General features: G+C 43.4%; 1 protein-coding gene across 3 annotated transcripts in view; it reads left to right on the top strand.

Annotated features, from left to right (window-relative positions):
* Positions 1-23,433, top strand: part of FBN1 (fibrillin 1) — a 229,460-nt gene extending 206,027 nt beyond the window's left edge. For 2 of the 3 annotated variants that reach the window (XM_046008182.1, XM_046008181.1), the window contains exons 53-66: positions 127-243; positions 1,885-2,004; positions 3,398-3,520; positions 4,618-4,749; positions 6,716-6,841; positions 7,397-7,603; positions 9,204-9,329; positions 9,574-9,696; positions 12,209-12,325; positions 12,583-12,711; positions 13,397-13,516; positions 18,051-18,282; positions 20,748-20,922; positions 22,138-23,433. In XM_046008182.1, coding sequence (XP_045864138.1) covers positions 127-243; positions 1,885-2,004; positions 3,398-3,520; positions 4,618-4,749; positions 6,716-6,841; positions 7,397-7,603; positions 9,204-9,329; positions 9,574-9,696; positions 12,209-12,325; positions 12,583-12,711; positions 13,397-13,516; positions 18,051-18,282; positions 20,748-20,922; positions 22,138-22,527 — 2,237 coding nt within the window. In that variant the 3' untranslated portion in view covers positions 22,528-23,433. Of the gene's footprint in view, positions 1-126; positions 244-1,884; positions 2,005-3,397; positions 3,521-4,617; positions 4,750-6,715; positions 6,842-7,227; positions 7,290-7,396; positions 7,604-9,203; positions 9,330-9,573; positions 9,697-12,208; positions 12,326-12,582; positions 12,712-13,396; positions 13,517-18,050; positions 18,283-20,747; positions 20,923-22,137 lie in introns of those variants that run through there. The other variant, XM_046008183.1, reaches the window with a different exon arrangement.
* The last annotated feature ends 2,826 nt before the right edge of the window (positions 23,434-26,259 follow it).

Below are 26,259 nucleotides of genomic sequence, written 5' to 3'. Positions count from 1 at the left end.
TGCTTCTCCTTCTCCCTCTGCTTCTCCCCACTGCTCACGCTCTCTCTCAAACAAAATCGCAAAAAAGATTACTAAGAACAAAAAAAGTACCTTGTTAGTCACTGTTTTATTTCTCCTTTACATAAGATATGGACGAGTGTAAAGAACCTGACGTCTGTAAACATGGACAGTGCATCAATACGGATGGCTCCTACCGTTGCGAGTGTCCCTTTGGCTACATTCTGGAAGGGAATGAATGTGTAGGTGAGTTATAGGTCGGTTTCTTCCATAGGGATTTTACAAGTTAGAAACGGGGCCATGGAGCATTCACACTGGGAAGTGTGAGTAGTAGGATTGGGACAAGCGTGTTTTGTGACTCATTCAGGCATCATTCATCTGCAGTACTAGTTGTATACCCCATGTCCCAGGCTTTGTGGCTATAGCAGTGACCCAAGCCAATGTCTTTCTTCCTTGCATGGGCCTTACAGTCTAAGACACTGGACACATCTGAAGATGTGGTAGAAAGGAGGGCATTATCATGTATTTTTTTAAACCTTTATAAAAATTAATAGTCATAATCTTATTCTCTCAATATGTAAAACACAACATTTATCCAGATTTTATTAAATTTAGTAATGTGAAAAGCTACATACACAGTGTAAACTCCTCTTGTTTTTGCCCTCTTAAAAGTTCTAAGAATGGCTATGCCTGACCTTTGACCTCTTGATGCCTACCGATGCAAAATTGAATCCAAGTATTATGTCTGCTCCTCTAAAATTTCACCCACAGCTATGACCATGAAATGTAAGCAAGTTCTTTAGTCTTTCTAGGCCTCAGAATGTCATATTATGCAAATGGACTAATTTATTCCTAATTGCTCTGCAGCTCTAAAAATCAATGATGTTGTGACTTTTATGAACTCAAAAGAGATGTAATATTCTGGACAGTGAAATGCCATTTCACAGCAGAACAAAAGCAAAGTTGTCACTGAATTCTCTTCAAGATCTTCAGCGTGCTAAATAAGCCCGCTCGCCCAGTCTCTCTACCACAGCCTCTTGCCTTCACCATTTGACTCAGAACCCAACAGAACATATAACCCTGATGATAGTCCATCACTGTTCCATGTCCTAGAGAACTAAAATAACAATGTTATTCCTCAAAAATTTCCCTTTGCAAAAGGAAGATCCTCTCCGCCAAGAGATGTGTCAGATTCTAGAGGGACGGGTTGGGAGGCATAGATATTTTTTAGACCTCCTTGGTAAGACTTGTTCTCTTTCCACAGTTGTTTACAGAGATCATACCCTAAACATATTTCTTTCTAGCTTTTCTTCTGCCTAATGTAAACCATCTGGTTTCAACAGAATCAACAAAAAACCTTGAATCTTGATTTTATCCAGCGTATTAATTTTGCCTAACCTCTGGTCCCTCGTTTTGTGTAAGCTTTGTCTTCTATTTTATACCTGGCAAAAATCCATCATGTTTAAGGCTTCTTGGAGAGTGATGTAATGTGAGGCCAGACTGGAGATGTATTTCTAGCTTTATATAAGTGAAAACTTTTGACTGGGGAGAGCAGCCTGGCTTTAACCCTTGGAGCATCTATTCCCGGTCGATTTAGCTCTTCATACCTAATACGGGAGGCTGGAGAAGCTCAGGGGAAGAGCAGTAGGAGGGCTGGAAGGCCAGAGGCTGCCACTGTTAGTGCCACTGCCACTTAGCAGGTCAAATTTGACAGCTATAAATCTGTGGAGATAAGACATGGGCACTCCTTTCGTACAAAGGCAGAATGAGGATAAAGCAAGATGCCTCAGAGCAAAGTGCCCTGATAGAGGGAGAGGTATGATTTGCGTCCAAGACCATGTTGGTCTTCATTCATCATGTTTTGAAAACACTCTTGGTCACTTGCAGATACTGACGAATGTTCTGTGGGCAATCCTTGTGGAAATGGAACCTGCAAGAATGTGATTGGAGGTTTTGAATGTACCTGTGAGGAGGGATTTGAGCCTGGCCCAATGATGACTTGTGAAGGTAAGTCTCTTCTCAGAATAGTTGGTTACATGTTCTGATCGTGGAGACAGCAGTGGACTGATTACAGTTTTTTTTTTTTTTTGGTTTTTTTATTAACACATAATGTATTATTAGCCCCAGGGGTACAGGTCTGTGAATCGCCAGGTTTACACACTTCACAGTGATTACAGTTCTTGATATTAAATACCACTCAGGGCATTACAGGCTAAAGAACATCTAGGCCTAATGGGCCATACCATCATTCTCCCGGTTCATACTCATAGAAACCTCTGCACACTGACATAACCAGCAACATCCTATGGCCATCTGGGGGCAATCACAGCAAAACATCTGCCAGTATGCCTAGTAGGATAGTTGTATGGTGAGAAGGGAGGGAGAGGGAGGTCTGGACCAGTGGGTCTCAAAGGGTGGTCCCTGGATCAGTCACATCAGCATCACCTGGGAACTTGTTAGAAATACAGATTTTCAGGCCTCATTCCAGACCTTCTGAATCAGAAACTCAAAGAGTGGAGCCTAGCAGCCCTCCAGGTAATTCTGATACACTTTCAAGTAGCAGAGACCACTGGTCACAGAAGAGAGTGAAGGTGAGGTGAAGGTAGAGGATAACAATGGTATGAAAGTGAGCTTTTCATTAGAGAGATGTTCTACCATTGTCCTAGTTGGTGCTTCATCTTTAAAGGCTATGACTAAATATGATCTGGGGTCCCCATTCTCAGTCAGCATCCCTGGACTTAGAAAGAAACATGAGAATCAAGACGGTCTGTTTTAACCCTGCTTCTCCAAAACATATTCTGCTGGTTCCAAACTATGGGATCCGTAGAAATCACTTTTATCTATGAATGGTAAAGTCATTCCTACTTAAGGCATAAATTGGCATCAGTTCCCCATTTGCTTGGGCGCAAGAATCACTGTTACTTCACAGGAGCCTCTTTTCTATGGGGAAGGGGAGGTGGTTAACAATAGCGAATGGGTTTGCTTCTGTTCTGACTTCCATTGACTTGGCAGCTGTTTTGACTGAATGGGGTAAAACTGATTCCCACTCTATGTGACTCTAGGGAATGGCAAGTGGTCAACCTGAGATGTGAAAGCCAGAATTTCAAAAAAGCTCCCTATATGTAGGGTGGTCTACAATTTCCCATCTGTCTCAATAACATTAATAATTATACCAGGATAATAAGACAGAACTAGGCCTGTACTAGGAGAACCAGAACCCATGATCACCTTGCCTATACCAATTATAAAATAACCAACTCATTTTATGATTCATTGAAAACCAGAGATTGCTTGGGGCATCCATGTTGATGACAGTGAAGCATTTCAACTTTTGATAAAAATAGACTCTTTTTTGGTTGATGCCCATGATCCATTATTTTCGTGCTCCCTTCTGCTACAGATATAAACGAGTGTGCCCAGAACCCTCTACTCTGTGCTTTCCGGTGTGTAAACACTTATGGGTCATATGAATGCAAATGTCCAGCGGGATATGTCCTGAGAGAAGATAGAAGGATGTGCAAAGGTGAGACATCTGTGTTAAAGGTCATCTAACTGGGGGGCTGTCACTCTATCTATGATGGGAAAGGTGTCTCCAAAGCTTCTAGCAGTAGAGAAAGGCTGGGAATCAAGGAACTCTGCTATAGTCCTTAGACAATATGGGGGTCATCATTGCCTCTAGTAGAATAATATTAAATTAAGTAATTTTTTTTTAAAAATCCCCATCACTAAGGGATGTTGTTATATTCTAAGAATGGAGGCAGCATATGGAATTTGTTAAAGAGTTTGCCTTAAAAATGTGTACTGAACACCTGCAATTACTGTGCCTCTGGACTAGGCTCTGCTCTACAAAGTTAGGTAAATCATGGGGCTCCTTGAAAAGCACTGATTTGCTCCTCCAGAGTCTTAAATGAGCAGCTATTTACTCTCTTCAGATGACTTAAGTAGGATTTTTCTTGAAGGTGAACCGATTTCCTAACTATGAGCTCTACATCACATCCAGGATAAACCCAAATTTCTCAGCTCAGACCACATAAAGTAGAAAGATAGAGATAGGGAAATGCAATAGGAGAATAAGGGATGAGGAAGCCCTGTCCACACCAGAAAAAAGGAAATGAAGGAAGGAAGAACCAGGAGAGAATATGATATTTGTGAATGTTTGTCTTTTCCTCAAAGTCTAAAAACCAAAGTTTTCATTATATAATGATTATTTTAATAATAATGATAATCTAACCATATACTAATATTACATAAAATATATTATAATTGTTACATAATGGAAGCTTTGGATTATACTATATTTTAATTATAATGCTGTTATTGTAATTATATTATGAAAGATTTATAGAAGACCTTTTTAGGTGAATTCATCAAAAAGAATTAACACTCACACTTCCCACCTTTGAATGGGTTACAGTTAGTTACAGAATAATTTCTTCATCAAGTTCAAAGGTGGGACAAAACTCCTTCCCAATCTGAGGCCAGCACCCACCATACAAAAGGAAACAGGTTAACCCTGAAATAAGTATACAGGAAAATTGATTGCTTGACACCATCTCATGCTTAAGAGGCAGGAAATTAGTGCAGCTCCTTTTATAATTCGTGGCTGCACGTTCTTTCCAGACGAGGATGAGTGCGAAGAGGGCAAACACGACTGTGCTGAGAAGCAGATGGAGTGCAAGAACCTCATCGGCACGTACATCTGCATCTGCGGGCCCGGCTACCAGCGGAGACCCGATGGCGAGGGCTGCGTAGGTAAGCAAGTCCCGGCCCAAGCAGCTTCAAGGGAGTCAGAAAGGACTTGGAGTCTGAGTCCCAATGGGCAATGTGCTCTTCTGGGCCAGAGCCATCTTCCCGCTCTTCCCTCATGTCATGGTTTCCCTTGGAGAGCACCTGGCCTCTTGCTTAACTCTCAGTTCCAGAAGCACCATCCTTCTGCCCCTCTGAGTGGGCCTTTGTCTACCTTCTCAGCCCGTGTTGCTGCCAGGACTCGGCACCAGGTATTTCCTCTACTTCTTTTCTTGGCTCCTATACTTTTTGTTGTTTTGGGGTAAGTTCTCTTCACACCACATTGGAATGTCTTTCTATCATCCCAGCTTTGCTGTTAGCACCCTGACATTGAATGACTGATGTCCGGTCCCTCTGAACCAGGGAACAGCATTAAACCAGTAGGATCTTCCTCCAGAGAATCCGTTCTGGTCTAGAGTGGGGCCCAGGCACTGGTATTTCTTTAAGTTTACTAGGTAATGTGGGTCCTCCACTGAGAACCGCAGCTTCAGACCAGGGATGGGCAAACCACAGCCCAGGGGGCCAATCCAGCCTGCCGGCCTGCCGCCTATTTCTGTAAATTAAGTCACATTGCAGCATAGCTGTAACCATTCATTTAGACATTGTCCATGGTTATTTCATGCCACAATGGCACAGCAGAATAAAGGGAAGGCAACAGAGACCATATGGCCTGCAAAACCTAAAACAGTTATTATATATAATACAATAATACTATAATATTACTACTATTTAGAGTAGAAGTTTCCTGACCTCTGGTCTGAACAATCAATACAGGAGAAAAGTATTAGAAAGTTCCCACAAGCTTCCTTTCCACTTTTAATCAGTGATGCCAGAAAAAGAAATCTTATGTTGTCAGTCAAGAAGCTTAAGAATCTCATTTTCCCCTTACCCTGTAAAATACAGAATTAAGCAGTAATTGAAGAGCAGACTTTAAAAGCACAGAAAAAGTATTTGGACATAGGAGCACACACCAGCTGTTCCCAGGTTCAGTGGTTCTCAACCTTCTCAGCCCATGTTGCTGGAATCACTTGGAGAACAGAGGTCCCACCCCAAATGCTCTGATTTAATGGGTCTGGGGATGGCATGAACATCAGGATTTTGGCCCGTTTCCACAGTCCCGTAGTTGTCACCTTCCAGCTCTCTCAACATAAGACCCCTGCCTCTGGGGCTCAGAAATATTCTGCATGACACGCACCTAAGCAAGTCACTTTATTTATGATCTTCCCAAAAGTCATCAGATTGGGGCAGCTGGGTGGCTCAGTCTGTTAAAAAATCATCAGATAATTCTAAGAATCTCCGGTTTGTTTTAGTGCTTTTGTTTTTAACCTGAGAGACTAGATTACAATTATTTCTCAAGAATATTGTTGAAGTATTACAATAAATGTAATCTGTATTGAATTGGAAGATTACATGTAGGCCAGTTCTCAGTTCAAACTCAGTTCAGACATTATTCTGATGAAGTATTATAATATTTAACATGTGCTGTCTTTTCTCTTCACTTGAAATAATCCTTTGGGAATCCTTCTGATGGACAGATAGAGAAAACTTTAATCTTATTAAGTGAAAAATGTATGTGTACCTAAAATGACATCATCTCCATCTAAGTATATCAAAATGCCATCAAGTATGCTTTTTAAAGGACAGAGGTGTACACACGTACAGTACACACACACAATGTCTTGGTTTGTATGTGCAAACTCCATTTCTAGGACATGTGAGAAACTGGCAGTCACACAGCGTTGCCGCTGAGGAGGGGAGTTAGGTGGCTGAGGTGTGGGGCAGGAAGGGGTGCTTTTGCGGAATACTCTTTTATACCTTCTGATTGGGAACACATGAGATGACCATCTATTCACGAACTAAAAGAAAGACTCCATTTGTGTGCAAAGGGGTGGGATGACTGCTCTTGTGTTTGCTCTTTCCATGAACCCCACAGATGAGAATGAGTGTCAGACCAAGCCGGGCATCTGTGAGAACGGGCGCTGCCTCAACACCCGGGGCAGCTACACCTGCGAGTGCAACGACGGCTTCACCGCCAGCCCTACTCAGGATGAGTGCCTTGGTGAGTCCAGACGATGGACGGGGAGGCTCTCACAGCCCCTACCATCACGCTGGGAGGCCTGTCACCTAGATGTCTGATCTGAAATAATGGAAATTGTTAAAACTTGAGGCAGGTTCCTATTTTGGAAGTGACTTAATGCGATTGTCCTTGGGGCTCAGCACCACCCCACAGCTGAATTCTTCCTTTGCTAAATGTATCCGTGAATCACTTGTTTGGAATTTCTTTCTCCACTGCCTTTTTGAGCCCTCAGTGCTGAGGATCCATTTCCATGTGTTTTTCTGCTCCTCCCTCTCGAGGGCATGACTACTCCTCCGTATTTCTGGGAGTAGAGAGAGTTGTAACCTTGCGGGGGCCACTTAATGAATTTCTTGTCTTGTTTCCCTCAGACGTCATCCTTTCTCTCTTACTGCTGCTTCCAGCTTTCCCTTCTCGCTTCTTCTCACCCAGGGTAAAGTGTTACATCCTTTTTGGGTTTTACATTTGACCAAATTCATAATATTTTGTCATGCTGATAAAAGTCCTAAAATCGTCTTTGCCATATAATGTCCCGTCCAGACAACCGGGAAGGGTACTGCTTCACGGAGGTGCTCCAAAACATGTGTCAGATCGGCTCGAGCAACAGGAACCCTGTCACCAAGTCTGAATGCTGCTGCGATGGCGGGAGAGGCTGGGGCCCCCACTGTGAGATCTGCCCTTTCCAGGGCACCGTGGCCTTCAAAAAACTCTGCCCCCATGGCCGAGGATTTATGACCAATGGAGCAGGTACTTCCTTTCGTTCTGATTTATGACCAGTGGAGCAGGTAATTCACTTAGAATCCAAAAGGGAATCTGCTTGTTTTATGACAAACAGTTGAGAATATGGAGTCTTCAGTATGGGCTTGGGCTGGGTCGCAAACCCTTTATTATGGTATTTTAGATGTTCGAGGCCAGGTTGCCAAAGCTGTTGTTCCTTCCTTTTCATCACAAGGAGTCCCCAGCTTTTTAAACAGAAGTTTGTTGTAAGTCAGTTATGGGTCGCTCAGAATGTAAACTTTTAGATGAACCGTGGGATAAATGATCACTGAATTCCTAGATTAGTCTACCAATATGCATTTTAACTTGTAAAATGGGCTGAAAGATATGCACAAAGGAAGTATAGATGATGCTGATATTCTGGTGATTAAAACACAGTTGCTTCTAGAAAATCTCCAGCTGTTTTCACGTGGGTGACGTGGGGAGGCTGTCGCGGCACATTGAGGCAGCTCTGGAGAAGACTGCTGGGGCTCTGCTCCCCAACAGCAGGGGCACTTGTCTCCACCCTCACAAACGAGAATGGAGAAAGTCTTCTTGAGCTCCTTAGGAAGGAACTGGAAGTGAGAAGGGTGGAAGGAGAGTAAGCAGGAGTTGTGTATATGTTAGAAAGATGTGGCTAAAGGTAGAATAACAGAAGTGGATGTGGGAAGACACAGAACTGGATGGGACTGGATGACTGAAAGCAACTAAGGTTTCTTCCAAGAATGTGAAAATGAGATAGTGGAAAATACTTCTCGAGACCAGGGAGGGCAGACAAAATTGCATTTCAGAGGAAACTGGAAAGAACTAGGATAAGTAACATCTGTTGGTATAAAATGATTGTTTGGCAATCAGAGGCTAAGAACTCATTTGGTATTGCACTGCACCGAGCAGTAAGGAGATAGATGGGTCACGATGTGGAAGGACAGTGGCTTTAGTGCTCAATAGTGCATAGCAACCAGATCTTTCTCCCTGGGGTGGAGCTGTGAATAAGGGACCCTCTACCTTATCAGGCTGCAAAAATCAAACCCTGGGGATCCACCCCAGAGCCCTAGAGCTTCCCTGTCCAAAGGAAGTTTGGTCCCATTTCCCCAATATTATGCAATTTGACATTTTTTAGGATTAACTTTAAATACAGCAAAAGAATGGGAGGAAACCTTCCCCCTTATTTTGGACATGCACTATTAGAAAAAAAAGGGATTTTCTTGTCAAGAGTCTACAGCTATGAGCCATTTTTGAGATGTCAGCAGGAGGCAAGCTTAATGGCATGAGGTAGAGCAAGGAACTGAATATGTCTGGGAGATACCAGTGTCATTGGACCCAGAGGGGGAAAACTATACATTTAGATAACTATTTTTAAAGTATTCTCCTGGCCTGATTAGTTATTATACTTCGTTAGTTATTAGTGTAGTTATTCATTTGGCTTTCAGTATAATTACCATTACTTATGAAATGTATACTCTCACCCCTTTGGTTTAATTTCTTAGGTGCATGAGAGAGTTTATTAGTATTTATGGTGAGGTCACCCCTACATATTGATGTTGCCCATTTTATACTGTCTTTCTTATTTTAACCTCTGTTAAATTAACAGATATCGATGAATGCAAGGTTATTCATGATGTCTGTCGAAATGGGGAGTGTGTCAATGACAGAGGATCCTATCATTGCCTGTGTAAAAATGGCTACACTCCAGATATAACTGGAACTTCCTGTGTAGGTAAGTGCTCTGTTTTTGGTGTTCAGCTTTATTCTGAGTGGGAACTGTACATTATGGGACCAAAAAAGTCCTCAAACTGAACATCTAAATAGCCTCTGTAATTTTATAGGAAAACCCAAGACAACGATCAAAGACTAAACAGAGTGTATCTTTTCTTTCCGCAAAGCTAAAGTTCTCTGTTAGACCCTGTGGGTACTGAGCATCATTTTAGATGGACAGTCACAAGGTTTCTTTTTGATCATAGATCTGAATGAGTGTAACCAGGCCCCCAAACCCTGCAATTTTATCTGCAAAAACACAGAAGGGAGTTTCCAGTGTTCCTGCCCGAAAGGCTACATTCTACAGGAGGATGGAAGGAGCTGCAAAGGTAAAGTAGAATTTGCCTGCACCCACACACCTGCCTTCTGGGCAAGTAGTTGCATTCCCTGTGCATTTGAGGATTCCATAGACAAGCTGTCCACAGGCAATAGCTCCCTGGCGTTAGTCCCTCCCTGGGATCTCCCTGCCACCTGCTTCCTATGGTGGATGGATGGAGGCTGAGGCCAGGGAGACTGTGGGGCTAAGAAGGTATGCAGTGGCAACAGGAGGCATCCTCAGTGCCTGCCCCTTGGGCAGCCATGGGGGAAGATGCCTCAGGTGGGACAGATCCCTAATTGATTGACTCCATATATATAGAATAAGCAGAAAGGAAGTAATCTATTCAACAACCATAGAGCCCAGGTCTCCGGCATTGTCCTGCCTCAACTTAACTGGTGCCTAGAAAACACTGTGCCTGATTAAGTAAACATTTTGTCTGGGTTTCTGGTCTACTAAAGAAGGCCATTCCTGCCCTCCATAACCTTATCTGAGCCACAGATATCACAAAGAATTAAGAAACAGCAGAACTCCATGCAGAAATCTCTCTTCAACCAGAAGTTATCCTTTGCAAAATTCTGTTGGTGTAAATTTACTCCTAGAAACATCTTCCTCAACAGTAAGAACTTCACATATCAACTGAATAGCACAAGTAAATCAAACTTAGGGGTGATTTTTAAAAGGAGGGATTTGGAGAAGGAAAGATAGACCAGATGGCAGACCAAGAGTTAGAGTGTTTCTACCATAAAGCCATGATGGAGTAAAAGGAAAGTAAGGGAAGTTGAACCATGGGGTGGAAGTGGAGAGCAGAGGGAAGTAGGACCCTCAGCTGAGTTCTTGTACATCTGCTGAAAGGAGAGAGTTAAGAGTCTTGTAACATAGAAAGACAGAATGAACAGTGCCTGAGGTTTTCCTATATAAAAGGAAATCTATATATAATCCTAGAATTTGGGGAAAGGAAGTTGAGAGACCTACTTAATAATTCTGACTATCTTGATAAAAGAGTTGTTTACAGCTTTGTGCTTCTCAAACATAGAACTTATTCTCCATCTGTGGATCACAGTGAGCTCCGGGAAGTGTGAGGCTATAACACAGAGCCATAAACTTACTCATGTAAATAAAGAACCAAATTAAAGAGAAAATCTCTCTCAGTGTATATATTATCTACACCAAGCAAAACAAATTTACAGCATTTTTCCAGCCTGTGGGGGCAGAAAATCCTCAAAAAGGTCTAGCAATTAAGAAATGAAAAATGGAAATTAAATGTATAGTGGTAACAGTTTTTTCACAATGTATCAAACACACCAGTGATGCTCTCTTTATGGTTTTAGGAGTGGGCAAACAGCATGGGATTCTTATAGATCCCCTCACAAGTCCCTTTCTCCTGTTGTTCTCATGAGGTCTAGATTCGTCCCCATACTTGGCATGGAGGACTAAAGTTCAAACCCAGTGGTGCAGATATATATACTATTGAATCTGACAGAAAGAGGCTCAAAGGATGGCCTAGGGGAGATGTGGGACCAGCACCTCCTCCGTGAGAGCCGGGTAGGATCCAGAGTAGAGGAAAGAAGGGGAGACAAGGTGTTCTTGGAGGTGAGAACAGCAAGTGCTGCTGTTCTTAAGGTGGAGTAGTTAGAAAACAGTGTAAGAAATCGCTGAGCTGTCTCCCTCACCTGTGTGCAGGTAAGCTCCAGCAACTGCAGAACAGTACTCTGGCAGGGCCCCTTGAGTCAGTGATTTGTTGTTGTTGTTGTTGTTGTTGTTAAAATTCAGCTGAAAGCTGGAACATACCTTGTATCTCTTGAGGTCTTTAAATAGCAGTGGAGTTGAGAATGAGCCTGGGAGTTCCTGCAATGAGAAAAGAAGCCTGGTCAAAATAGAGGATTTTACTGAGATGTGGAAAACAACGTTGGGTAAATACTGTAGGCCGTTTTTAAAAGTGCTATTAGCTTATCAGAGTGAGGGTTTTTTTTTTTTCCCCTTTGTTTCCTTCTTGATCACTCAATTTTGTTTTAACCAAAGGAGACTCTCTAAGAAAAGAAATCCATTTGGTTTGGTTTGGTTGAACATCTCATTCGAGCAGATTCAAAACAGTGAACGGAAAAGGGAGGGAAAAAAGAACTAAGCAAATAAAGTCATTTCCAGCCTCAACATTTCTTTTTGCATTTCAGCTTGAATAGATCTTTTCAACGCTTTGGAAAATTTTGAGAATCCCTTATCTTTTACTTTATTTTATAGTTTATTTAAAATGTCACAGTTTATTTGAAATGCCTTTGTTGATAAATCCCTGCATTGCTCTAGCAAAAGGGAATTGGGATTTCCTTGGATCCCCAAAGAGCTACAGTTTTTGGTCTACAAGGAGAGCACATTTCATCTTCCAAACTTATCTCCTCAGTTCATCCTAGCCGGGTGCCGCCTGTCTGTTCTGGCCCGGGTTGAGACGTACAGGTCAGGACCCAGAACTCCTTCTGAGGAGTGCTGTGCTGTCAGTTCGACCCTGATGGTCATCTTCCATTTCTTTATAGACCTTGACGAGTGCGCCACCAAACAGCACAACTGTCAGTTCCTGTGTGTGAACACCATCGGCAGCTTCACGTGTAAATGTCCTCCTGGATTTACCCAGCACCATACTGCCTGCATCGGTAAGTGGGAGAGGAAAACACCCTCGAGGAAACGCAGCTGTTCCTTTAAGGAATGGTTTTCTGGTTCCTCTGCTGTTGGAAGATGATGACAAAACAGTGAAAAAAGACTATGTGAGTACAGGTGCGTGTGTGCAGGTGTGTCTGCACACACCTGTATGTGAAAAGTTATTGGCCTTTTCTGAGTGAATCATCCCTCTCTTAAACAACACAAAGAGAGGGGATTTTTTATTATTCTTTTCCCTACCTGCTTGTTCTAGATAACAACGAATGCACTTCTGACATCAACTTGTGTGGCTCTAAGGGTATTTGCCAGAATACTCCTGGGAGCTTCACCTGTGAATGCCAGCGCGGGTTCTCACTGGATCAGAGCGGCGCTAGCTGTGAAGGTGGGTAGGGTTCTCAGCTTGATGCTGCTGCCAGGTCCTGGGGGAAACTCTTCACCCTCCTCCTCTAGCAGATCTCGGAACTGAGCACAGGGAGAACACCCAACTGAAGATGGGAACTATTTTGCTGGGTTGGCACAGGTGTCCTCTCTTAGAGACCCATCTTTCGTCTCTTGCTTGATCATGTCCAGAACATGTGCCTTCCCCCAGTATCTCAGGGCTTTTCTGCTCAGTGAATAGCGTCACCTAAGAGGGCACAAACTAGTCAAGTCCTAAAGGACTCCCCACATGTGGATTATATATATGAAGAATAACTCGTCTGATAATATGCAATTAAAATTTAAATTTTTTTTAGGATTTCCTTTCTGTCTTGACATCTTTTAGTTTCTGATCCTGGCACAAACACGCAAATACAAATAACTTCCACAGCTATCCCATAGAATGCTCTTGGGCCTTACCTTCATTTCTTGGTCATTTTAGTTTGTAGACATTAGCAGGAATATCTGGATGTTTTTCTCCTTGGACTCATCAAAAGCTCCGGAGCACATATTCTTGACGTTCCGGTGGTAGAATAGTTTCTCGGGGGTCAGCTGCCTCTCCCTTTAGCATGCACGTCAGCGCGGCTTCAGAGAACAACTGAGAGACCAACACTGACGTGGCTTCAAGGCAGCTCTCCCTTCCTTTGCAGACGTGGACGAGTGTGAAGGCAACCATCGCTGTCAGCACGGCTGCCAGAACATCATCGGGGGCTACCGGTGCAGCTGCCCCCAGGGCTATCTCCAGCATTACCAGTGGAACCAGTGTGTGGGCAAGTAGTCTTTCTTTGCTACCATGATGAATTGCGGTGGGCTCCACTGAGGCTAAATAGTGCTTTCTTTCTCGAAACTTGAACTCCTGTCATTAGATCAACAGAGAGTCATTTAAAGCCCCCCTAACCTGGTTGAAACCAGAGGAGAGTCACAGCCTTTGCAAAACAGCAAACTGAGTGGGGAAAAATAATGATAAAGGATATTTTGAGAACATTGGAAATGAAATGCCCCTAGAATTTCTTCACTCTCAGCATCCTCCCCGCTTCTGCTGCATGCTGTCACTGTGGCCCTTTTCGCAGGAGGGCCAACAAAATCCTGCCTCTGACTGAAAAATAGCCAGCCAGCCAGAGGTGATTTTGGGTGACTTTTGGCCCACAGACACAGAAGTGGTTCCATTCAGCTCTACACACCCTTTGGGGCAGGACGTAGGCAGCCGACGCGGGTAGTTTTTTCAGGTCTCTGAATTCTTTTGAAAATTAAGGGAGACCCATGGGCTCATTAAACTGAAATTATGTCATTTTTTATTCCATACTGTCATGGGAAAAATACTCTTAATGCACATGAGAGAATTCCAACACGGTGAGTTTAGAGGGACCCCACATTCATCTTGCCCAGGCTCCTGGTTTTACTAGAAAGACCTGAAAGCCCAAGGAAGAAAAGTAATCTGTCCTGAACCTTGTTCCTTTGTGACATGCCTGAGACTAGAACCTCAGACTCTTAACTTCCTGACTCAGGGCTGCCTTTCAAGTGTTGTGTTCACTCACTTTTTCCATGTACCAAGTATCTACGCAGCACTGCGGTAAGCTTGGCGCTTAGGTGACCTGTTCTAGCTGCCACACCTATGGGTTCAGAGCCCTCCTTAGCAAAGACACAAGGATTACTGCTTCCCTGGTGCTGCTTCACCTCTCAGTGCTCCACTTTTCTCCAAAAGAAGAGACGTTTGGTGTGTTTTCATTTATCAAAACTGCATCCCTCTCATTTGGTTTGATTATTTCCAAGACACAGTTTTGGAAGGGTGAGCGGGGCTGGCTAAAAGGATGCCAGTGCTGGAAGAGTTTAGACGACACTACCTGATGACCGGCCCTCCCTCCTCTTCCTACCTGCAGTCCGGAGGTAGTGCAGATGAGCAGATCATGTCTTCATTGCCTAGAGATTCTTCTTCGGTCCCCGGAAGATCATCTCCTGGCTGGGAGTTCTAGAATAAATTAAGAAGTTAGAAGAGGTTTGAGGGGGTTCAATACCCAAAAGATACTAGCCCAAACTTGGCCTCATAATTCTTAAGAAGTATAGCTATCCACAACGAGCATTGCCTTTGGCCAGAATGGCTTCCCCGGAGCCATGCAGGGTGGATTTCTCGGTCCTCACTCCTGGGCTGCCAGAATTTCACTCTTACGAGATGGATGGGTTAGGGGTCAAGGGCCACTGGGTCTCATCGTCTTATGGAATAGATCAAGCTTGCAGCTGCAGTTGGAGTTGAGCCATGTTGACCTAGAGAAAATTTGTAAAAGAGAGTCCATCCTACATTTTGGAATTCTCCTAGTGGTTCTCCCTTCACACCATGGCTAACATACACTAAGCAAGCCTAATGCTGCAACCTTTGATTTTAGAGGACAGAGTGGATAGGTTTTAGTCTTAAAATTAAGGAGGGTTTTTTGGAGAATCCAAGGCTGTTTCAATAAAATTAAAATGTCTCTCTTTATAAAAAGGACACATACTCCCCCCCCCCCAATTTTGAGTATTGACTGAGAGGAAAACAAAGATTTTGGAGTACAGAAAAATTGCTCTTGGAGCCATTTGCTCCAGGATGAAAAAGGTCAGGAGAGGGCAAAGCATGGGAAACAAGTCATGTTTGTACACTGATGTACAGGGTGAGTGCAGAGATTCTTTTCAAGCTGTAAACATTGACTATTTGCCAGTTTCTTATCTTAATCCCTGTTCTGCTGACCCTAGTTCCGTAACACAGATAAGCAAGTTTAATTTAAACTTTGTTAGATTCTCAGGGAGTTAAAAAAAAATAAGTAAAGTAAAACAGAAAAGAATGTGAAAGGGAGGAGAGAGTTCTTAAGCGGGATGGATATTTATGGTAACAGAGATAGATGCTCAAAGCTAGAAAGAGCCTTAGAGACGATCTAGATTGACCTCACTCCTAAAACATAAATCCTTCCCCAACCTCCCCGGTTGTCCAAGCTTCGCTTGAATACCGTCTTGAAGGACATTCACTTTCTTGCAAGATAACCCAATTTATCTATAGAGAACTTTCATTCTTGGAAATTTTTCTTCATAGAAAATGAACTGTTCCTCCCCCTATTTCTAACCTATTTCTGTCCTTTGGAACAATACAGATAAATAAATCTAAGTTTTATATCAATGGGTCCTGTCCTACATATACAGACATGGGCCTTAGAGGTTTTATCTATCAGAGTCCTATCAGGAAACCAATGGCTAAGCCCAGCCTAAAAGCATAGGGCAAAGGAGAGGAGCGTGTTGATGCTCCATGCACATCAGTCTCCAGGGGCTGAGAGCAGGTGAAAAGTCTGGAGATAGACGTGGAGGGGCAAGGGGAAAACATACAGGCCAGGGATAGTCTTTCCACCAAAGTAATTACCCTCGGTTCCTCATTCACTCTTGGGTGCCCATGGCCTCCACTGGTATCCGTTACACACTTCGTCTCTGATTTAGAGCAAGGGGGGAAAGGACAAAGACAATGGCAGATCTAATTACCTCTGTTGTAGGAACCCTGAAGCCTAAATGACCTTGGGTGGCTATCTGGGAGTCCTTGGATATAAAGAATTCTCAAACAGACCTGTAGCTGGGCACTGAGCCACAGCAGACAGCTCAGTGAATGGCTTTCTTATTGTGTATCTATTCCTTCCACACAGGAAGGAAAAAGGAAAGGAAGAGAGAAGAGAGGGAGGGAGAATATTATACATATGGAAGCACCCTGCCCTCACCATTTTGACCCACTTGTTTTTCCCATTTTAAAACAGATATTTTCGGGGCACCTAGGAGCCTCCATCAGTTAAGTGTCCGACTCTTGATCTCAGCTCAGGTCTTGATGTCAGGGTCATGAGTTTAAGCCCCACACTGGACTCCGTGCTGGGTGTTGAGCCTACTTTAAATATATATGTATAAATGCAAATAAATACAGATGTTTTCTTAGAAACAGTTCTGGTTTTTTGTAAAGGAATCCAGAAAGGTGAAACCAACCAAAACACAAAAGAAGTACCAGTTTAAATGGCGCAGAGTCTCTTGAGAGACACTGGCAGGAAGGCAAGCACATGGCTTCTGCGATCAGAGAGCCCTGGGCATGTGTCTCGGCCCTGCTGCTGCCACTGGATCTCAGAGGGGCTCTTGGAGCCCTGCTTTCATCATCTGTAAAACAGGGATTATGACACCTACTGCCCGTAATTGTTGGGAAGGTCAAGGTACTGAACCTTGTACTCTGTCATGCAACAGGCATCTAATAAACCCTAATTACATTTTCCCTCCTCGCTTATGTTGGAAGCGTTTGCTCAGTGAGGCGAAAGCCAATCTGTATGCAGTCAAATGAACATGTGCTTGAAAATGGGCTACAGCGATTAAGGAATGTTTCACCAGCAAGCTTCCAGCCTGCCCTACACGGCAGGCCTACAAAAGTATATTCGAGATTTCAGAAAGGTATAAATTAGAAATAGTGAGCTACTCAAGGTTTTCTCCCTCAAGTTGATCTTTTAAAGTTAGATTTCTTTTTCCCTGCTTTTTACTGTCAGACTTGGCAGGTCCCCGTGGGTAGCCAGTCCTGCAGCATCTGTCTCTATTGTGGGTTTTTTCCAACTATTGCTTGTGAAGTCTGCTCTGAATGTCTTCCAGCCATACTTTGCTTTAGACATGGCCCAGACGCTCTGGGCAGGAGGCTGGTTTGGATAAGGGGGGGCCCATTCAGAGATGGGAGCAGACATACCAGAAGGCACTATTCATCCCCAGGACAAGCACCTGGGGGCTTTTGCAGATTTTTGAAAAGGAAGTGCAAGTGGGGCAGACACTTCCTGCAGGATGGCAGCCCTGCCAGTCCCGCACATCCTCAAGGGGGAGGACTGGGAAAGCAGCCTCCGGGAATACAGCTGGTCCCTGCTTTGGAGAGGGTCCTCCCGCTCACAGAGAACTGCAGGATGCCTTCCCTCCTGCCCTGAGCCTTGAACCTTAGCTAGGAACCAGCCCCTGGTGCTTCACGGGAGGCTCGTGTGGCGCAGAACACACCCGTGTGGGCTTCAGATGAGACCTGGAATCCGACAGCCCCCCAAACGCCACGCTTTAACACTCTCCACCTGCTGTGTTTGGCCTCGCCTTCCACGTTGGCTCCCCACGTGCCAAGAGGCCACGTCCACTTCCACAGCGCACTCGCTCTCCCCACCCCTTCTCTCGCCCTCTCTCTCCCCACCCTCTCCCCATCCCAGCCACTTCAGCCTGCCCTGCCTTCCCGAGTAGTGCGAGCGGAGGGCCAGCTGGCTGGCAGTCCCTGGTGGAAACGCCTGGTGTGTTCTGGTTTCCCTGCAGATGAAAACGAATGCCTCAGCGCACACATCTGCGGAGGAGCCTCCTGTCACAACACCCTGGGCAGCTACAAGTGCATGTGCCCCGCCGGCTTCCAGTACGAACAGTTCAGCGGGGGCTGCCAGGACATCAACGAATGTGGCTCCGCGCAGGCGCCCTGCAGCTATGGCTGCTCCAACACGGAGGGCGGCTACCTGTGCGGCTGTCCGCCCGGCTACTTCCGGATAGGCCAAGGGTGAGTGCTGCTGCCCCTGCTCGCGCTGGGGGGCTCTCTTGCTCCCAGCCTCGTGAAGTGGATGTTGCTCCTGACGACCCATCCTAGCTGAGGAGAACCATCCTTTTTGTAATCCTAGAGGTCATTCCAGTTAGCTCTGCAAAGGTGTTAGGCTATTTCATTTGAAAGGAGGCATCGAGATTTCTGCAAATTCACAGACTATGAAACTCGCTGTAAATACCTTGATATAGGTTTTCTCCGTCTCGTTCTCTTGATCTTGTTGAAAATGGATTCATTTCTCCAGAAATGCAGGGGCCGACCCAGACCAGAACAGGACTCAGGGCACGTTCCTGACCCACCCTTCTCCTGGGGCAAGCAGGGTTGGGTCTTTACTGAAAATGCCCTGTCATTAGAGAACATTGTATGTTAGGATAAATCACAACGGTGTCTGGTTTTAATGTACACGTTACACCTCAGACTTAAGTTTACATTAACAATTACCAAAAGAATATGAAACAGGAGCTGAAATAATTATTGTATTCTCCAGGCAGAACACTTCACCACATTGTAGATGTGAGTGTTGGGGAAGGCAAGACATAGTTTTATTTTACTCAGTAATTTGAAAGTTTAGTGGTAAGTTTTCAAATGTAGGTCTTTTTCCCTGATGACTTAATCGAGACTTGGAGGCCCATCTACTTTTGTCTGGCCTGTTAAGGATTTCAGTTTTTACCTTTTTAATAGGAACATACAGACATGAAATAGACATACACATGTCACACACACAGCCACACCCCACAAAATCACACACCCCAGAACACACACATATGTGTATATATAAAATTAACCTAGTGGACTTGGATTTCTCAACACACAAACATCAAGCCATTCACTTTGGGTCTGTGTAGACTTGAAGGTAAAAGAATGTTTCATGGGAAGTACACAGAATGCCAGCAATAGGACACAAATTCCCAGATGTTTGTGTCTGGCTCTCGGTAGACTCATTCTTCATAAGTTGAATGCCAGAACCATTTTCCCAGCAAAAATTGTGACACTCCAAACTGGCTTCTGGCCAGTGGGACTTTGTAGTCACACTTCTTGTAAGTGGTGTTCCAGGGATATGAAAATACTGGAAAGGAGTTCTGAGAAAAGAACCAAAGCCTACAAATTTGGGGTTTTTCTTCCAATAACTTAATCATTTTGCAAATGTATACAAATACACACACACACACGATGACCATTCATCATTTCATCCATTGTATTGTTTCTGCACGTTTCATGCTGCAAGACAGAGGAAGAGAAAAGGAAATGTACTGGGCTCTGGCAGGATTGCAGAAAATAGTAGGAGCCCCTGAACAGCTGCAAAACACACAAAAAGATCCTGCTTATTGGCATTGAGGGCATAACGAAAAATGGTTTATAAAAAACAGGCCAACAAGTACAGAAAAAGCGATCAATAATTGGTCTTCGTTATGACCCATTAGTAGAAATCTACCCATTTATAACAGCTTGGGCTTCTCCGTGAATCACTAGAGTGGACCCTGCCCCAAAATAAAGACTCCTTAGGATCCTTGAGATATTTCAACACATTTTGAAAGAGAAGCCTGGAAAATACATTCCAAGAGGCCTAGGAAATAGTAAGCAGAATAACAAAACAAGGTACTTGTGAAACATGCAAGCCTCCCTCTGTAACTTGGCTTTGATAACTGAAAGGCAAAGAAAAACAGCTGAACTAGTTCTCTCTTGGGCATGGGTTTGTTTATCCAGCCTCACATGAGTCAGAGCCAATGGCCCTAGTGGTTTTGAATGACTTGAAACAATTTCCCACAGTTGGGTTAAGCTCCCATGTTTGCATCTTATACATTACACATCTTCACAGTTTGTTTCTAAGTCAACCTCAGTTCTACCTAGAACTTTCCTTACAGCTTCAGTAGCTTTGGTCAAAACGAGTGGTCACATAAGAGGAGAAGCTGCTCAGAAGCTGGAGTGGTGAAGGCTGGTGATGGTGGTGGCGGAAGGGGAGGCTGTAGTGATGGCGTCAGGGAGGCAGGAAGAGGGCAGGGAGCTCAATGGCAGATGCCCATACCTTTCTCACTTTCTGGTTTATAAAAGGAAGACGTTTTCCTTTAACCTCCCAAGTCACATGGTCTCCCCCTCAGCTCCCAATCTTTTCCCCATTTCCACTCCATGTCCCCTCCCTGTGTTAATGGAGCAAAACACCTGCCACAGTCCGGTTCAGAAAGGAAGGGGAGGATCAGAAAGGAAGAGGAGAGATAGTAGAAAGAAATCGAGCAACCTGGGGAACTGGGACTCCAAGCCTAAACCCAGAGGATTTCAGGGTGGCTCTCGGAACCAGCCAGTCACCTAGCGGACAAACAGTCAATGGCTAAATGTCACCCGTTAGGGTCCATGCATCATTGGAACTCTTGGTCCTCCTCCCTTATCTCCCAGTTCTAATGAAAAGGGGCCATGCCCCTCTTCCTCCACAGGCACTGTGTTTCTGGAATTGGCATGGGCCGAGGAGGCCCAGAGCCACCTGCCAGTGGCGAAATGGATGACAATTCTCTCTCCCCGGAGGCCTGCTACGAATGTAAGATCAACGGCTACCCCAAACGGGGCAGGAAACGGAGAAGTACAAATGAAACAGATGCCTCCAACATCGAGGTGGGTCAGAAGGTGGTTTCTCCTGATGTCTCCTGTTGCAGAAGGGCCTTCCAGATGCCTGTGGTTTCCTCCAAGGATGTTCCAAAGTGTGAAAAAGCTCTCTGGGGAGAAAATCCAGACATTCCCTGAGCTCTAGGCTGCATTTTACAAGAGTCTGTGGGACTCTGGATTTTCTTGCTGCTTTTAGGGAGTGGCCATCTGAAGGTTTTCACATACTTGCTCATTTCCTCTGTCTCGCCAAAGAGAAAGTCAAACACCCACCCAAAGTCCGCTGAAAGGAAAGGTCTGAGATCCAGGACAGCAAGTGGGCAGAATAGCGAAGTGACATAGTGCTTTCTCCGTGGGGATGCCAAGTTCTGAAAGCTCAAGGCTCCTCTACTGAAAAGAGCCATGTGGAGTGTGAGGGAACTTGGATTCTAGACAAAAACAACATGGAGCTCAAGCAGCCTGGTTTTCTTTGCCTATGGCTGCTGCAGCCTTTCAGTCAACTCAGAACTGCACAGATATTCACCCAGACCTCTGGCTCCAGGCCCGGAGAATTCGGCACATGTGGTCCCAGAGAGGCCAGCAAGCAGCCAGGTGAAAAGCATTGAATATTAGCAGATCATCAGAGTCAGGAAGTAGGTTCCTAGGCGTGTCCTTCCGAGGGGATGGTTTTGCGTCAGTGAACAAAATTGAAATAGACTGGTTCTTTCTTAGCATCGGTGCTGCAACCCATCCGCTGTGGTTTGGGAAATGAGATAAGTCTAGGGAAAGAAAACGGTCTATGAAAACAGTGGTTTTCGAACTTGAGCGTGCATGTGAATCATCCGGAAGACTTGGTAAGTCGGATTGCTGGGAAACACCCCCGGGGTTTCTGACTCGGTAGGTCTCACTCAGGTGGCGCCGAGAATTTGCGTTTCTGACAGATTCCCAGGTGACGTGCTGCTGGTCTGGGGAGCACACTTGGAGATCCACCGCATTAGAAGACCTCCAACTACTTGACTTCCGTCCTGACATCAGTTTAATGTTTTTTTTTTTTACTATTATAAACATGTGCCAATTTAACAGATCTACAAGTTAAATGGTGTTTTATGAAAACAGGCATTTTCGACACGGTATATCCAACGTAAGCAGGGGGTGGTATTAGTGTGAGATTCGAGTCACTTTTCTTTAAGATGAGAAGTAGGTGACATAGTTACATTTTATTTAATGCATTGTCATGTGTCTTTCCAGGACCAGCCTGAGAGAGATACCAATGTGAGTCTCGCAAGTTGGGACATTGAGAAGACAGCCGTGTTCGCTTTCAATATTTCCCACATCAGTAACAAGGTCCGAATCCTAGAGCTCCTCCCCGCCCTGACGACTCTGACCAATCACAACAAATACTTGATTGAATCTGGAAATGAAAATGGCTTCTTTAAAATCAACCAAAAGGAAGGGATCAGCTACCTCCACTTCACCAAGAAGAAGCCAGTGGCTGGAACCTATTCATTACAAATCAGTAGTACTCCACTTTATAAAAAGAAAGAACTTAATCAGCTAGAAGATAATTATGACAAAGACTACCTCAGTGGTGAACTGGGTGATAATCTGAAGATGAAAATTCAGATTTTGCTTCATTAATTCACCAGACAGAGACCAAATAATTAAAAAACAAAGATAGATAGGTAGAACGGAATTTTTCCCCCAATCAGAATCTTCATATCATAGGTACAATCTTTCACCAAGTAAATTTCTATAAATAAGCACCATTCTTGTATTACAAAAAGCAAGGTACAGGTGACTACCCTAGTTCAAAACAACCACTTTCTCAGGCTTCTCATGTGTGTAGCTGAGCTACCTTGTCATATGTGTTGATTCTTGAAAACTGGGACACGTATTTTCACTGGGGGTCAGCCATTCATGCTGACACGCCATCCTTCTAGCAGTTTACAGGAATGTGCTTTCAATCGAAGGACTGTTCTGGTTTTTCAAATTTTTAAACTTTGCTTCTCCAAATACAAGTACTAGGTTGGCCAATTATATCTATTTGGTGCTAGTAAATTCTCAAACTAGATTTATAAATGCACTGTAATATTTACACAACTTAGAAACCAAATTACCAGTATTCAGTTCAAATACTCCATTAATTTCAATCAACCAAAGTTAGTTCAGTAGCTTATCTCAGTTATGAGTTATAATACATTACATGTAAATTAAGTGTGTGTATACTGTAATCGTGCTATTTTTTATCATTGAAACATTTATAAACTAGAATAATAATGCCCTTAATGTGAGGGTTTGTAATGGTGCTTATTAAGACCAAAGACTTGTTAAATGTATACACCAAGTGATAAGGAAATTTCTGTGACTGGCCCACATGTGCGTGGAGGTCTGGGAGGACCAAGAACCAGCCCGGCAGCCAGAGGATCACCAGTGCACCCTTCATCACACCCGTGCAATAGGCCAAGATTCCCCTCGATCATTCCTGTCGACAAGGGGTCCATGTCATAAATGTCACAATAAAACAGTCTCTCTTTTTTTAGTGTACCCTTGGCTTTGTGTTCTTGCATGGATGTGGGATTTGAGGAGGTGGGTGGCATTCTGGAGGCTAAATAAAGTTTCCTGAATTTAAATTATCCTGGGTGTGGTAGTTACAGCTTTGAAAGGTGCCAAACGTATAACCACTAGCAAAAAGAAAAAGAAATAATAAATTAACATATTTGAGTTAGTCCCTTGTTCTGTTCATTAAAGACTGGAGTTATTTCTGGCCAATAAGAAATTTAGATTGTAGCCTCATTTCTAAAACATGACCTAATTAATACTGTGACTTTTAGACCACTAGATTTAAATATTTTAAGATACCAAGTTCGGTCACTGTCTTAGAGCACATGGGTTTCATTATAAGAGATTTATCGTGCCCTCCCCCCTCAAATATACAGTGTTGGCAAGCCTTAGGTGCTCCATCCTTTCTCCCCCTAAACATCTGTTGTTAGTCAGGGCTGGTCTAACTTACAAAAGGACAATCCCAAATTGAATCCAACTGAATGCTATCTAGCTCTTGCTTTTTGACTGTCGTAATTTGAAAATGCTGTTTTAAGTGCAATACCGAGTATTTAATAATTAAGTTCACTGAATTGGTATGAAATAATCCTTACAATCCCCAAGGGCAGTAAAGTGAAGGGTGGTGAAAATAAAGGTGAAATAAAATTGCTGCACGAAGGGGAAAGAAACCATATAGGACAAAGGAAAATCCTCTCAACATCTTCAAAAAGCTACGCTAAAGAAGGTGGAGGAGGTCTGTTCCATCTTATTCCAGAAGGCAAAACGAAGGTTAGTTGCCATGAAGTGCAGTTGAACACACATCTTCCTAACTGCCGAGCTGCCCACTGAGCGATGGATTTCCTTGTGACGTGGTGAGCTCTCTGTCGCTTTTTGGAGTGTTCTAGTCTAGGCATAACGATAGCAAGTGGACAAGGATGCTTTCTTCTCCCTTATAGGCCATGAACATCTTGAAGTATTTTTTTGTATCTCTTATTTTACCATCCAAAAAATCTTGCTTGTAATAGGTGCTAAATAGAAATGAATCAAATGACTATTTTGGAAGCAATTTGTACCTTGGTTGGGAAGTGAAAATATGACTCAAAATTTCCTTCTAACTCTGTGCCTGTGGGTCTATGATGGAAGTGTACTAAAGTTGTTAGAGAAGAATATATAGCATATGGTAAACAACAGTTTGCATTCAGAAAATGTCTTTGATAATTTAACCAGAACTGCATTATATTGAATAACGGATTTTCTTTATAACAAACAGCAGAAGAATATAGAGTTGGCACATGGTAGATCACTTTGATATTTTTAATAGTCTCAGTCTGGATTTTATTTATTTCAGAGCCAACAATTTTCAACAGCATATTTTCCATGTTTCTGTCTGTAACAAAACATTTTCCTCATTGTTCCATTGTAAATATTCCTCTTGTTGGAACCCTTTTGAATCCTGAGATTTAAACCTGTACCTTTTAATTGTCTGTGACCTTTCGATTTTACTTCCAATGGTTGACGAACTTGGTTTTGTAAATCTCTCAGAAGCTTGAAAACGTCTTGTCTCTACCCCTCAGCCTATTTCATTTGCCAATAATTATTTTGTAAGTAGGGTTGAAATGAACTCAGCTGGCCTTGTGAAATGTTTAAACTTGCACAAACAACTACATTTTTGTTCAACAAATAGCACTTTACCCAGCCAAAATCGCTTTGGACATTGCCATTACAAATACTGTTAAACTTCAGAAATCATGTTTGTAAATTAGATGAGCCAAAATAAAGGACAATTAGGTTGATACTAGTGTACTTAAAAGTTATATATCTATAAACTGTTAGAGATTTTTAGATCACTACCTTGTCCACAGAATGTACTTTATTCTGATTCTAACTGAAGTTGTTAGAGATATATCGGAAATGTCATTATTGCATGGTTTAAGGATCTTGTTTCTAAATCCTAGAAGACTATTGCTAGGAAGATTAGTCTTCACATACAGACCTGAAGACAAAGTTATTTCCCCCTTGCCAATTTTAAATACCACTTTGTAAAAAGAAAAAAAGCAGCAGCAAACCAATTTATTTCATTAAACATTTTGAAACCCAATGTGAGCCTAACATTATATTGTTAGGAATGGATTCTCAGTACTCTGAGTTTAGGGTTAGGGAGAAACAAGAAGGCTGTGACTTTGATTTTGCAGATTTCCATGTGTATCCATGCCTGGGCTCACTCACAGGTCTGGGTCTCAATGAAAGGTTCTGACATTCTCACAAATGTCTGTATAAACATGAGGGTCTTGTACATTTGACACCCGACATACATTTGACAGGACCTGGCAATTCCACAAAATCTGTTATTTCAGCTAACTGCTAATGAATCCAAAATGGTTTTTCTGGCACACAAAGTCATAAACCTCTTTTTAGGACATGGGCTGTTTTGCATCCTGGAGCCAAGCCTGAATCATGACCTCTACGAAAGATGTCAATTTCATTTTTACTATTGGACAGGGGAAGATGCATTCTTTTTAAATGAATGAAGCAGGTAAGTGGGTCTGACTTCCCGTTAGCTCAACTCTGCATTCTGTCCACTCCTGTTTTCTTCCATAGAAAGTAATATCCATTGTTACTTTGAATCCCTGTGACTTACGGCGTTACCCTCTTTGCTCCCTTTGGCCCTTAGTGGGTTGGTTGTAGTGTCAGTTACCAGGCCTCACGCTTGCTATTTCGAGAACCTGTAGCTCGGGTTGGAAGTAAAAAGCTGCATGGAGGCAGCGAGGCTCAGGGGAGAGCCACAGCTCCATGCAGCGATCCCTGTGGACCTTCCACAGCCCTGCTGAGCTG

Source organism: Meles meles, chromosome 6 (assembly GCF_922984935.1).
Source record: "Meles meles chromosome 6, mMelMel3.1 paternal haplotype, whole genome shotgun sequence".
In the NCBI taxonomy this organism is placed as follows: domain Eukaryota; kingdom Metazoa; phylum Chordata; class Mammalia; order Carnivora; family Mustelidae; genus Meles; species Meles meles.
Note: the sequence above shows the minus strand (reverse complement) of the source record. Positions and strands in the feature narration are given on the sequence as shown.